This window comes from Vombatus ursinus, unplaced genomic scaffold, assembly GCF_900497805.2.
Source record: "Vombatus ursinus unplaced genomic scaffold, bare-nosed wombat genome assembly UNPS02000580.1, whole genome shotgun sequence".
NCBI classification, from domain to species: Eukaryota; Metazoa; Chordata; class Mammalia; order Diprotodontia; family Vombatidae; genus Vombatus; species Vombatus ursinus.
In genome coordinates, this window is record NW_020940358.1 from 30,412,332 (window position 1) to 30,426,469 (window position 14,138).

Consider the following 14,138-nt stretch of genomic DNA (forward strand, 5'->3'; position numbering starts at 1 on the left):
AAAGGCTTCAAGTGGAAGATAGGATATTTGAATTGTGTCTTGAAGGAAAAGAGCAAAAAAAAGTGGTGGAGGTTGAGGAATGTATGGGTAGAAGAGATGGTATTTGATTCAGTTTTTCTTGAGCTTAGTTGTTAGCAGAAAGATAAGCAAATAAGGTTTGCTGTCCAGATTGGGATCTAGTGTGGGTAGGGAAGAGAAATAGGATGGGATAGATTACTCACAGCTGCTTCAGTAAACATCTTTTCTGTGATCTGATCTACAGACACTGACCTCCCAACTCAGCTTTGCCCCAAGGCTGGTTAGTGTCACTTATTAAAGTTATTCACTTTATTAGAGTTCTACCTTGCTCTTTCAAAGTTTGAAAAAGGAATGATCAAGATTGTATCTAAGAAGATAAGAGTCATTTATCACTCCTCTGATCTTCAGGTTGCTGTACAGACTAGAGAAGAAGAAAATAAGACATTTCCATCAGATTGGCAAATTTAAAATAGAAGTCAATGTGTAAATCAGCATTGTGGTCTGTGAAACCACTTAGCTTTAATCATCTCATTATTAGTTTTTCATTAAAAGTTTACTGTCTTTATAATGCTTACTTAAAAGCTCCTTTGTCGCCTGCTTCCAAAAATCAGAAGCCTTGCATACATGATGAATGTTCTCAAAAGCAAGAGAAACACTTTGTCTTTTGACTATGTGAACTAACAGACTATAAAGAAATAGGATTGAGAGGTAGCATAGAGTAGTGGAAAGAGTTCTGAAGTTGGAGTTAGGAAGACCTGGGTTCAAATGCCATCTTAACATTTACTTTCTTTGTGACCATGATCAGGTCATTTAACCTTTCTGACCCTCAGTTGCATCATCTGTGGGCTGTCACCATCTACCTCACGTAGGCTAAGGGCAACTTTCTTATTTTACAAATGAGGAAACTGAAGCTCAGTCAGCAGGTAGTTATTAAAGTCCTTGTGTGTACCCAACACAGTGATAGGGATATAAATACAGTGACTGGAGCAATCCCTAGTCACAAAGAGCTTACATTCTAACAGGAGACAACAAGGACATAGAAATTTATTCACATTAAATGTAAAGAGAATACATACAAATAAATACAAGATAATTGAATACATAGTTTGAGAGGGAGGGCACTGGCAGTTGAGAGGGTCAAGAAAGGCTTGAAGGTGGTGCCTGAAGCAAGACAGGAATTCTGGAATTCCTGTGGAAGTGGAGAGGGAGTGCTTTCCAGGCCTAAGAGACTGCCAGTGCAAAGCCCAGAGATGGGAAAGAAAGTGTGTGAGGAAGCAAGAGAAGGTTGGCTATATCAAAGCATGTGAGACGGGGGATTGTGTATAACAAGGCTAGAGAGATGGTGCCAGATTGTGGAGCTAAGCAGAGAAGTTTATATTTGATTCTAGAGACAATAGAGAGCTACTGATGGAGTCAGGAAGCAACATGGTCAGATCTGTACTTAAGGAAAATAACTTTGGCACCAGCGTGGAGGATATACTGAAGCATAAAGAGGCTAAGGCACGGAGACCTGTTAGGAAGCTGTTGCAGTAATCTAGGCAACAAGTGAGAAGTCACATGAGATAATGTGTATAAAGCATTTAGTAAGCTTTAAAGTTCTATGTCACTAGCATTTATTATTATAAACTATGCCATGCAAGGACGGCTGCATACTGTTTGCTCCTGGAAAAGTCCTAGATTTTCAAAATGGATTAAACTTTGGCTAGATCAGAAAAAAAAGACTTCTTATTGTGGAACATATCAAGAGAGCTGAGGGAGACCCTAATCATCTTTCTAGGTTATCAGAAGTAACTAGAACAGCCTTTATGCTTTCCATGTTTGAATTTCAGGAAGACTAAACCAAAAGATTTCGTTGACTAAAAAGAAGAAGCCTTGTCATATGCTTGCTAAAATCTAAGTAACAAAGAGGGAGCTCATTTTGGGGTCTGAGAAAGCCCAAATTTACATCCATCTTTTCTGCCTGCCAGTTCTCAAAAGGCAGATCCTTGTTTATCACTCACAGGGAGTATACTTTGAATTTAGTCTTTATTTTTCTTGAGTGCTGTTGTTTTTCAGTTGTAGCTGACTTTTCATGACCCTGTTTGGGGTTTTCATGGCAAAGATTCTGGAGTGGTTTGCCATTTCCTTCTCCAGCTCATTTTACAGATGAGGAAACTGAGGCAAATAAGGTTAAGTCACTTGCCTAGGGTGATACAGCTAGTAAATGTCTGAGGCTGGAGAACTTCAGTCTTCCTGAATCCAGGCCTGGCACTCTGTCTACTGTGCCACCTACCTGCCATCTTTATTTTTGTTAGGTAGTATGTATATTAGAATACTTAGGATGTTTAGTTAAAATATTAGTGGGTTCATGGTCTTTTGGTCTTTCCTCTTCTTCCTGGTACCCTTTTTTATTTTTTATTTTCTCAGTATAGTACATGCTTAGTCAATTAGGGAGCAAAAATAGTACAATGTAAAAAAAAATCTCATGGTAAAAACTATAAAGGTACATGTATACAGTTGAATTACTTAAGTAGAAATAATATATTTATCTCTTGCTTCAAGGCTTGTGTTATAAAGGACTTTCCTTACAATCTTTTTTTTTTTTCCCCAGTTGGGGTTAAGTGACTTGCCCAGGGTCACACAGCTAGTAAGTGTCAAGTGTTTGGTCTGAGGCCAGATTTGAACTCAGGTACTCCTGACTTCAGGGCCGGTGCTCTATCCACTGCACCACCTAGCTGCCCCCCTTACAATCTTACGAAGCAAATATTAGTGTGTAGATATTATTTTCATAGGATCGTAGATTTAGACTTGGAATAGACTTAGAGGCCATGAAGTTCAGGGTTCTCCCTTGCCTCCCTTTATAGATAAAGAAACTGAGGCCCAGAGAAGTTAAATGACTTGCTTGAAGTCATCCATTTAACAAGTGTCTGAAGCAGGATTTGAACTCAGATTTTCCTGATACTGTGTCTTTTGCCTTTCCCATTCTACCTTGCTGCCTCCTGTTTTATAGATGAAGAATTCTAATAAATAAGAGTTTTTGAGAGGTTCTGACTTGTTCGTAGTTATATGACTAGAAGATGGCTGTACCAAGCTCTAGAACCTAGTCTTTGGACTCTAAAATCCAGTGTTCATTATGCCTGCATGATGCTGCTTTTCATTTAAATTTGTTTGAGTCAGCTTTAATACATCATTGGAGCTTCTGTAGTCAGTCATTGCCAGTTTCATTTCTCTTGGCTTCTGCTGCCAGGCCGGTTAAAGTCATTCTTTTATCTCTTCTGGTCACTGAGGAAGTGAGGTCCTTTCTGAATGTTTTTCAGAACACTGTTAAACTCAGACCAGATTGTACACCAGTTATTTCCTTCATATCCTATGTGGCATTACTCCTCTGATTTCTGTGAATTAGTCTTTTCTGGGTGCACAGTTTCTGATCATTTTCCTTGAGCTTTTCTTCCTTTTCTTAACCTGTGTCAGATCATTCTGTTTTTTATTCTCCAGTTTCTTTAGTATTTTCAAAATCTTGTTTCTCTAAAAGCTGTTTACCTTTTATCTTGTCTACCATGTGAATCATTGACCTTCATGGGTGGCATGGAAATTATTACAATCCCCTTCTTCATTCCAGTCATTTTACTGCAGACATTAGCATAGCTGGAGCCTACATTTATATAGATATAAGGCCACCTTTTGAGTTTACACTAAAATAGGCTACAGTTGAAACCATAATATGTGTTTGAGAGTAGGCCGTTTTACCAGAGGAGTAACAGCATTTTATGTCAGTCACAGGCTGTAGCTAGTGGTCTACATACTTTGTTCCTAAGGGAGGCCTAGGTGCAGGTAACATTAGATTAAAAAGTCTGAGAAGCTGAGGTTTGTTTCGGACAGCAGGGCTTCAGCTTCCTCTCAGCTGGTGAGAGGCCTCCCACTTACACAATACTAACGTTTCTTTTTGGTCTTTTCTTTTAGATACCAACTTTGATTGACCGGATGCTGATGTCATCTACCACAAAGACTGGTGCGGCAGGAGCTGAAGCCTTGTCTCTCCTGCTCAAAAGGCCCTGGGATCCTGCTGTAGGAGTGCTTTCTCATAACAAACCAGTAAGCTGGACCACGAGTTACTTATTTTTAAAGTTTTATTGATGCCTTTTGTTTTCTTACACTGCAGTCATTTCCCATTAATCCTCCCTCCATGGCCATCACTTCCTCCTCAGTCCTCTTGTACCAAATAAAATAAAGAAAACTGACGCAACAACTGCCCTGAGGACTTATTTTATCCTTGATAGAGCCCAGTTCTGTGGTGAGAAAATTACAAAGTTTAGATAGTAAACTTCAGAAATTGTGTCTGTATAATCTGCCTAGCAATACCATCAAATAAATTGTCCTTTTATTAAAAAGGGGGAAAATGGAGACCTTGAGACTTGAAAGAGCAGCAACTTTTACTTATCTGTGAATGGGTGGGGTTCTTTCTCCTTAGAGCAAGCTCCCTGGATCTCCACTGATTCTCATAGCCTCCTCTGGTCCCTCGAGCTCCATGTTCCCTACCTCTCGAAGACACCGATTTTGGCAGTCACAGCTTTCCTGCTTGGGCAAGGTATATGCTGGAAATGATGACCTTGCAAATAAGATCTTTGAAGAATAAAGCAGAAAAAGGCGGATGGTGGGGGGTGGGGGGGAGATGAAAAATGCTTTTGATGATAGCTATTTTCTAGAAATCTGGACTTAATGGGGGCTTCTACTTTGCTTTCATGTGGAAATAGAAATAGTGCTAATGAAAGATTGTTGAGATTTAGGTTAGGATTTGGCTAGGCTTTGAGAAGAATTAAAGAAGGAGCATCAAAACTTGCATTTGTATATAGTCTTTATTACTGTGGTGCCCTCATTTTCTGTAGGTCATCCCAATTGCCACCCATCTCCTAAACAATGGGAGTGGAGTAGGAGTTCTTCAGTGTCTTGAGCACATGATTGGGGCTGTTCGAGGCAAAGTACTAGAGGTAAGAATATTCTTTCTCTCTGCAGTAGCATGATGGCAGGCCTTGGGATGTCTCTGTAACTGTCCAGGGGCTTGTCTTATTCTCTTTTTTCTCTTTTCTCTTGCAAAGATTCACAATCATTTCCCCCACAAACCTATCATCTTGATTGGCTGGAATACAGGAGCCTTGGTGGCTTGTCACGTAAGTAACTTCTCATCCTTTTTGAGTGTCATTGTCTAAAGATTTGGGATGATTTACAGTCCTAAGGTGGAAGCTAAACTCTAAATGTTTGTCTTTGGTATGCCTGTTGGGTTGTCACCATATTCTGGCAAAATTAGGGGTATATTTACTATCTGGCATAAATTTGAATATTGGTTTTTATAGATTTGCCTGATATACTAAAAAGTTTTACCCTACAGGAATGTAAAAGAAATATAATTAGTGAAATGTATCATTTTTGAATTTGAACCCAGTATTTAGGTTGACTGAAGGAAATGATCCATCTTCTCTATATTCTCTGATCTCAGAATTAGTATAGAAGAGGAAAGGAAGTATTAAAGGAGTGTTGACGAGAAAGAGGAAGTAATGGGGGGGCCATATATTGAATTTAAGATTGAAAGAGTTTTTTTTACTTGCGGTATAGAACTCTCTTTTGGAGTTCTGATTTCATTTACAACTGGGGAAGAAGTGAGCAGGCCTGAACTTTATTCTGGGGAATTAGAAGACTGTGGAACTTATAACCTCAGTATTCTTCCAGGTTCACTTCAAGGCCAGGTCTTTGGGTTACATGACTATTTACAAAATGACACCCCTTGTATTCCTTACTATTTAATTCAGCAAGCATTTATTAAACACCTACTTTGTGAAAGATAATGCTCAATGATGTCATGACTGAAAGACATAGAGATCAGAATGGTGTTTTGGAGGTTAGGACTAATTGGTAGATTGGGTTACTTAAAGGATTCTTGGCTGGCCAAAGCTGCAAGGAGATGAGTCCTTACATCAATAATTGTATTATTTTCAGGTATCAGTGATGGAGTATGTCACTGCAGTTGTCTGCCTTGGATTTCCTCTGCTTACAGTGGATGGGCCCAGAGGGGTAAGGATAGGATTGAGATTATGGGCTAGTTATTAGAATGGGAATGGAAAGTCAGGTACCACTATAGTCTCCCTCTTATGCGCCATTCAACTACAGGAATTTTCTTACACCTATCTCCTTTTCTGTCTGGATTTCCAGGCAGGCATTTACTGAATATGTCCTACACTTAAGAAATTTCCCTAGTCCCATCCCCTTTTCTTTCTGGATTTCCAGGTAGGCATTTACTGAATATGTGTTATATCTCCTAAAGATTTTTCTCTTGTCAGGATGTGGATGACCCTCTCCTGGATATGAAGACTCCAGTCCTCTTTGTCATTGGCCAGAACTCCCTACAGTGTCATACTGAGGCCATGGAGGACTTTAGGGAGAAGATTCGTGCTGACAACAGCATGGTGGTAGTTGGGGGAGCTGATGACAATCTCAGGTGGGCACATTTGGGGAGTGTTTGCTGCTTGGAGTGTAAAGAGTCATGCAAGAGTAGTTCAAATGAGGTGGAAGAAAATGTCCTCTAAGTGTCCACTCTCTGGGTCTCAGTTTCCTCACACATAATGAGGAGGTTGGGCAGTTAGGTGGCCCAGTGGATAAAGTGCCAGGTCTGGAGTCAGGAAGACTTGAGTTCAGATCTGGCCTCAGACACTTACTAGCTGTGTGACCCTGGGCAAGTCACTTAACCCTGTTTGCCTCAATTTCCTTGTAGGTAAAATGATCTGGAGGAGGAAATGGCAAATCACTCTAAGTATCTTTTCCCAGAAAATCTCAAATAGGATCATGACTGTAAAAAGACTGAACAATGAGGGGTTTGGAGGAGATGCATTGCTAAAGATTGCTTTTAGCTCTCAATTCTATGATGAATGTATTAGGAGGCAGCATGGAACTGTGAGTGGGCAGAGCACTTGATTAGGAATTGGGAGTCTTGGGTTGGAGTTCCAGTTCTTCCACTACCACATGCCATCATTTCACTGTTCTGGGTCTCAGTCACCTACTCTAAATTGAGGGTGTTGGACTTGATGGGCTCTGAGGTCTCTTTCAGCTCTAGAATTTTGTGAGTGTGTCTTTTAGAGAAATTTATCCTGTTTTTTTTTTTAACATATTTCTTCTTATGCTCAGAAAATAAATCAACCCTAAAATTCTTATCTTTCAGCAGAATATTTTTTAAATGAATGATGTCATCATATGATTTCCTTCTTCCTTTCTCTTAGGATAAGCAAAGCAAAGAAGAAGTCTGAAGGCCTGACGCAGAGCATGGTGGACAGATGTGTTCAGGTAAACACAGTTGTTTTGTTCTTTTTTTTCTGTTACACTTGTCATATATTTTTGGGGTTGGTTCAGTTGAGGGATCACAAACTTCTGTATCTCACAGTACTAAGCTTTTTCTGTTGCGGCTACTGGGAAATACAAAGCATAGTCATAGGAAGAAAAAAGAAGAGAAGGAGGAAAAATAGCTTGAAGAGAAAGAAAAAAATTCAGGTGGATGAAAGTGGTAGAATACTGTCAGTTTCAGGTGCCCCTCAGGGGTCCTGTTACTTGGTTTTAGTATTTATTTGTAGACCGACTGAGAAGACTGTATTAGGCTTCACATGGGAGGGGAAAGACCAGCTCATTTTAATGTCAAAAGCAGGATGGAATTGATACTGGTTTGAAAATGTCCTTGAGATTGTACCCCAGGGTTGACACTAATTGGCACTGATAGATAGTCATTTCCTGTTTGAACCAGGATGAGATTGCAGACTTTCTGACTGGTGTGCTCACTCGTGCTGAGGGTCACAGCAGCTCCGAGCCCCGAGATCAGGATGCTGAGAAGAAGAAAAAGCCTCGTGATTCAGCCCGCCGAGATTTAGCTTTTGAACTTCCTGAACGGGGAAGCCGGCCTACCTCTCCTGCTACTAAGCTTCCTGCCTCACCTTCTGGTTCTGAGGTAATGCACCTTAAGGATAATAGCTTGTATCTGGGGACGGTGGGAAGGGAGCATGTTGGTAGAGCATATTGATAAGTTTGGTTCTCAGCAAGGTGGAAAGTGGAAAGAACACTGGATTTGGAGTTGGGGGACCTGGTTCAAATCATGGCTTTACTACTTAGGACCTGTATTATCTTGAGCAAGTTACCTAAACATTGAGACCTTAGTTTTCTCATTTGTAAAATGAAGGACTTGTATTTGTGACCTCTGGGTTCTTTTCTAGCCTTAACTCTTATCTTGTGAATCTCTTAATGCTTCAGGTTTTACAAATTCATAAAAAGAAAATTCCTGCTTGTGAATCCAAGGAGTCTCATGAAATTTCATGCTTCTGTCTTTATACCTCTCTTTATACCCATATATGGGTCATGACCTACAGTTTAAGAAGTGCTGAAGGGGTCTAGAGTGGAAAAAATTTAAGAAGCCCTGCATAGTACCTAACACTATTACTTGTTATTGTATTGAATTATTATGGTCTAGATGACATGTTTTTCTTTATCTCTCTAACCACATTTAGGATCTGTCAAGTGTGTCTAGCAGCCCCACCTCTAGTCCCAAGACCAAAATGGCTACGGTGACTTCTGCCCCTAAGTCTAGCCAAATTGGCACTGCCCAGCTATTGAAGAGACATGTACAGCGGACAGAAGCTGTCTTGACCCATAAACAGGCTCAAGGTACATATCTCAGGCCTAATGCCAAACGAGTTTCCTTCCCATCTTTTTTGTAGTTGTTCCTTAGAACTTGGGTTTCTTAAATGATTGACCTTCCTAACCATCCCCAGTGAGGCATGATTTGGGGGATATCAGTGTGCTCTCACTTCTCCTTTTTAACATTTTAAAAGAAGTTAAAGGTAGTCTTGAAATGAAAAGAAGTCACAAAGGGACAGCCTAAAGGGTGTGTCTGGAAAGTGTGGAAGGATAATCTTCCTTGCTTTGCCTAAAATGGCAGGGGTTTTGTGTGATGAACCTCATATCTTTATTGTCAGCAGGGAAAAACCATCTTCTACAGACAGCTTCCCTGAGTCACTGCTTATAAAAAGTAACTTCCCAAAGGGTGAGACCTGGAGATATTCAGATCCACTGGGCTCTTCCTTTGCTCTGTAACTTGAGAGTCATGATTTCTGTGCTAAACCCAGTAGGGATTTCTGGTGGGAAGGATTTTTTTTTTAATTAATTTATTTTGAATTATCAACAATCACTTCCATAAGCTTTTGATTTTTAAATTTTTCTCCCCTTCCCACCTCCTTCCCCAAGATGGTGTGCAATCTAATATAGGCTATACATATACATTCCTATTAAACATATTTTCACATTAGTGATGTTGTAAGTAAGAATTAGAACTAATAGGAGGAACCATCAGAAAAAGGAAACAAAACCCAACAGAAGAGAAAAAAAGTAGCAAATAGTGTGCTTGAATCTGCATTCAAATTCCATAGTTCTTTCTTTGGATGTGGATAGCATTTTCCATCATGAGTCCTTTAGAGATGTCTTAGATCCTTGTATTGCTGAGAAGGGTTAAGTCTATCAATATTAGTCATAGCACAACGTGGCTGTTACTATGTACAATGTTCTCCTGATTCTGCTCATTTCACTCAGCATCAGAGCATACAAGTCTTTCCAGGTTTTTCTGAAGTCAGACTGTTCATCATTTCTTATAGCACAATAGTATTCCATTACGTTCATATACCACAACTTGTTCAGCCATTCCCTAATTGATGGGCATCCTTTCAATTTCCAATTCTTTGCTACCACAAAAAGAGCTGCTATAAATATTTTTGTACATGTGGGTCCTTTTCCCATTTGTATGATCTCTCTGGGATATAGCCCTAGAAGTGCTATTGCTGGGTCAAAGGGTATGCACATTTTGATAGCCCTTTGGGCATAGTTCCAAATTGCTCTCCAGAATGATTGGAGCATTTCACAACTCCACCAACAATGCATTAGTGTTCCAATTTTGGTGGGAAGGATTTTTGACTGTCCTTACTTCACATTTGATTTGGGGAATTTTGAAATGTGATTGAAATGAGAAGCTTTTGATGATGTGAACACTGCAAAGAATCAGTGAAGAGGAAGAAGGAAAGTGTCAGAGAAGAAATTGCTTAAGGGAAGCTAATAATTTTCATGCTGATAATTCTGGCTCTGATTTAACCTAGATAGGGTCTGGTATTATGGGAATTGATTGTTTATCCAGGAACATCTAAAATGTTCAAATTTCCCTGGGGGGTTGAGTGCCTGGAAATAGCAGTAGTTATTTCCCGCTGTAACTTACTATACTGAACTCAGACTGCCTGTCAAACAGAATCATCTTGTCTATTTATCTAGTCTGTATTTCTTTATCTGGTGCTTAAGGGTCAGAACTCAAACCCTAGATTCCTTCAAGGTAGCCTAGAAAAAGAATGCTAACAGGGCACAAAAGAGAAAGCCATGTATGTGTGTGAATATACGGGAGAAGCTTGTGTGATAGGGTTGTTGTGTTCTGTGTCTGCTTGGTGGCTTTGTGGTTGTAGCTAAGTACCATTAAGTGGTGTTTCATTTTGTTTTCATCAAAAGGAAAGGTTGAGATGTTAGCTTTTACTCCCATTTGGACCATCATATAGGGCATAGCAATTCAGGGAATGTTTAGAGTTTGCTTGCTAATAGGCACACTTACGACATTGGTCAGTCAGGGGATCAAAATGGGGTCCAGTTGGTCACATGACCAGCTGGTCATGAGTGAGATCAGTAACCTTAGAACTTCATTAGTGATGGTTTCAGTTAGCAAGAAGTAATGAGGAGACATCTTTAGACCCCTTCCTGGCTCCCTCTCCCCTTCTTGTCTTCCTTGGCCGGCTATGATTCTGTAATTCTTTCTGATTCATTCCAGCACAGTTTGCTGCTTTTCTGAAACAAAACATGCTGGTGAGGAAAACTCTTCCTCCCGGCACCTCCTCCTGTCTCTTTGGTGAGTATCTTTCTCTTGCTTGCCTATCCCTTGCTTTCTCTACTTCTGCTGCTCAATATGCCTCTTTCATATGCAGTCTAGCATGATTCCTTACACAAAGTAGGTGCTTAATATTTGAGTTGAAATTGATTGAAGTTTAGCCTTTTCTCTCATTTGCCTTTTGTTGTGTCCCCTCTTAGTCCTTTCTTTGTGCCCCTCTCTCCATCATCCTATTTCTCTCTCAATGGATTTGTCTCTGTGGAACCCTCTTGCCTTTGTCAATGTCATGTTGCATCTCTTTTATTTTTTCTTGTTCTTTCTCCTTCTGCTCTCTTTTATTCTCTGTTTCACTTCCTTTTCCCCTTTGTATTCTCATTTTCTTGCTTTATCTGCATGACCCCCCTTTTTGTCTGCAAGCTTTTGCATATATAGAAAGGCCTGTGTTTCTGTACTGTTTGTTTTGCTTCTGCTTTCCTATTCTCATCATGGCCACTAAAGAAAGAAAACCATTTGCAAACTTTCAGAGTTTTTTTTTTTTTTTAAACCTTCCCTGTCTCTCTTCCAGTCCTTCCCATTTGAGCTAGCACATCCAGGTCTTGAATGATTCTTCTAGCTCTGATTGTGCTGTGATGGTGATCAGGAGAAAATGCTTATGGTTCCAAGCACCCCTTATGGGAGCAGCTGATACTGCCCTTTGTGCTTAAATTGGGAAGGGATGGGGTGGGACAGTCTCCTGAGAAGTTGGCAGCAAACCTAGAGGAATGAGCCAGTCTGTAGAGGCCTATGTGAAGGGAACTTTGGTGAGAGGAGAACAAGGAAGGCTTGGTCATCCTTGTAGATGAGTTTGTTTTGGATCTATTCACCAATCAATGAAGAAAGGCTGGTTTGTACGCTAGAGAGAAGCAATTTCTGAAGAAGATTTTGTGGTGTGCTTTTAACCCTGGTCTGTTTGGAACAGGAACTTTGGGAACCATATTGGAACTTCTCTAGCCTGAGGACAGAAGAGAACAATTTTTTAAATAGTGGAATTCCCTTAAATCTCCTACATTTGACAAAGGGAACCCCACAATTTTAGGGGGCTGGACAAAACTCAATGTTTACATGGAAATTTTAACTTTTAGGGGAGGATAGCCTTCTTTCTTTTGTTGAACAGGGCTAGTGGCCATATGCTGTGTGATTCCCATGTGTACTGCTGGCTTTCCTCTGGTCCTGCTCATTTCTTTGCTTGCTGTGCTTTCTGCAATGTTTAATATTCCCAAGGGAACTCTAGATTTGTGATTTGAGGGACTAATGGAATTGGAGAAGGATGAAACTGTTTCAGAGACTGGGAAATACTGCCTATATCTATTAGAGAGTCTTCTTACCACCCTAATATTCTCTTGTTGAACCCAGTGGTGGTAGGGAGAAATTACCTCCTTTTTTCTTTCTGGGCCTTCACATTTTCCAGGGCTGGGGTAGGGATGAGCAGGGATGTAGTCACATCATTCAGGATAGGACAGAGGTGTAACATGGGGTTCTAGGATCAGGGTGCTACTGTGGGGTAAAATCTGAGGGCAGGCAGCTGAAGGTAGAATTGACTTTAGTAAGCATCTTGGGTGCAATGCCTTGGACATGGACTGATCATTCAGTTTGAGTAGTGTGTATGTGTGTTGTGCATGCTTTTGCATCTCTTTGAGGCAGTGCCTTAACGGGCCCAACAGGGCCTTCCTGGATTGGAGGAGACCTCAAACTGATCTTCTTCACTTTTCAGTTCCCATCTCCTCAGACCAAGCCGAAGAAGCTGATAAAGAAGACCTTCGGGGCCAGCTGAAGCGTCAGCATCCTCCTAGCCCCCCTCCGGGCAGCAAGGCTTCCAAGCGAGCCAAGATCAAAGTGACCATTGTCTCTCATGGGGATGGAGCTGGTGGACCAAGTCTCCCATCCCAAGGAGGAAGCACAGAGGGCAAGTGTTTAGGGAAGCTGTTACTGTACTAATTGAACACTCAAAGAGAGCACAGACTGTCCCATTTGTGGTTCCTGCTTCATTCCATCTTACAAGAAGCTTATAGTAGAAGTAGACATTGGAGTACATGCTGAAGAAACCAGGGAATGTCCATTGATCTGAGATTGAAGTGATATTCTGTTAGAATGGACTTTTGAATGGACTTTTAGAGAAAATTTAGTATCACTCCCTTATTTTACTGTTAAGGAAACTAAAGCCCAGCAAAGGGAAATGGCTAACTGCTAAATTAATATTCCTAAAGGACAGATTTGATTATGTCGTTCCCCTGTTCAGGAAGCTTCATTGGCTTCCTTTACCTCTAGGATAAAATAGTGACTTTATTTGGCATTTAAAGTCCTTCAAAATCTGGGTCCAGCCTGTCTTTCTAGACTGATTTCATACTACTTCCCCTCACCCGTTCTGTGTACTAGTCAAATTGACTTGTTTGCCATTCCCGATATGTGAAATGCCATTTCCATTTTTTTTGCCTTTCCTCAGGCTCTCTCTTAGAATGTTCTCTTTCTGCCTCTTAAAATTTTTTTGTTCCCTTCAAAGCATAACTCAGGTGCCATCTACTGTCTGAAACCTTTTCCTGATCCCCTAGTTGTTAGTGTCCTCTGCCTCGGCCCCCAAAATTGCTTTGTATTTACTTTGTACGTATTTTGCACTTTACTTGTTGCCTACCTTTTTTAGAATGTAAGTTCTTTGAGGACAGGGATTTTTCATTTTTGATTTTTTTATCCTCAGTGCTTATTAGTGTCTGGTACAGGGTAGTTGCTTAATAAATACTCTTTGAATTGAATTACCCATGGTCACGTAGTTAGTAAAGGGTGGAATTGGGACTTGAAACTAGGCCTTCTGACTAGGAATCAGAAGCTCTTTATCATTAAGCCATAGCTCAGTTCAGGATGGGAATAGTGAGATCAGTCCAGGTTTCTTGTATTTTCTTAGTGCTTTGTGATTCTAAGAGGTATAGGCATGATCAAGTCAATGTGCTGAGAAGCTGTTGTTGTGCAGTTTCAGGAGGAAAGCCCATTACTGTGACTCGGGGGCAAACTGCTGTAGGTGCCAAGGAGCTAACAGGGCTGCTCACCACAGCCAAGTGAGTCTGTCTAACTTTGTTTTTTTTAAATGTCATTTCTTTTGGTCTCTTTCTGATAGATCACATAAACTGTGGCCTTAGTCATTCAAGTTTGTTTTAGACTGCTTTCATGAAGCATTTCCCTG

General features: G+C 40.5%; 1 protein-coding gene across 6 annotated transcripts in view; it reads left to right on the top strand.

Annotated features, from left to right (window-relative positions):
• Positions 1-14,138, top strand: part of KANSL3 (KAT8 regulatory NSL complex subunit 3) — a 43,417-nt gene that overhangs the window by 16,691 nt on the left and 12,588 nt on the right. For 5 of the 6 annotated variants that reach the window (XM_027852229.1, XM_027852220.1, XM_027852234.1 and 2 more), the window contains exons 6-17: positions 3,958-4,089; positions 4,466-4,582; positions 4,881-4,982; positions 5,091-5,162; positions 5,986-6,060; positions 6,327-6,484; positions 7,260-7,323; positions 7,775-7,975; positions 8,529-8,685; positions 10,874-10,951; positions 12,681-12,872; positions 13,929-14,013. In XM_027852229.1, coding sequence (XP_027708030.1) covers positions 3,958-4,089; positions 4,466-4,582; positions 4,881-4,982; positions 5,091-5,162; positions 5,986-6,060; positions 6,327-6,484; positions 7,260-7,323; positions 7,775-7,975; positions 8,529-8,685; positions 10,874-10,951; positions 12,681-12,872; positions 13,929-14,013 — 1,433 coding nt within the window. The remainder of the gene's footprint in view (positions 1-3,957; positions 4,090-4,465; positions 4,583-4,880; positions 4,983-5,090; positions 5,163-5,985; positions 6,061-6,326; positions 6,485-7,259; positions 7,324-7,774; positions 7,976-8,528; positions 8,686-10,873; positions 10,952-12,680; positions 12,873-13,928; positions 14,014-14,138) is intronic. The other variant, XM_027852211.1, reaches the window with a different exon arrangement.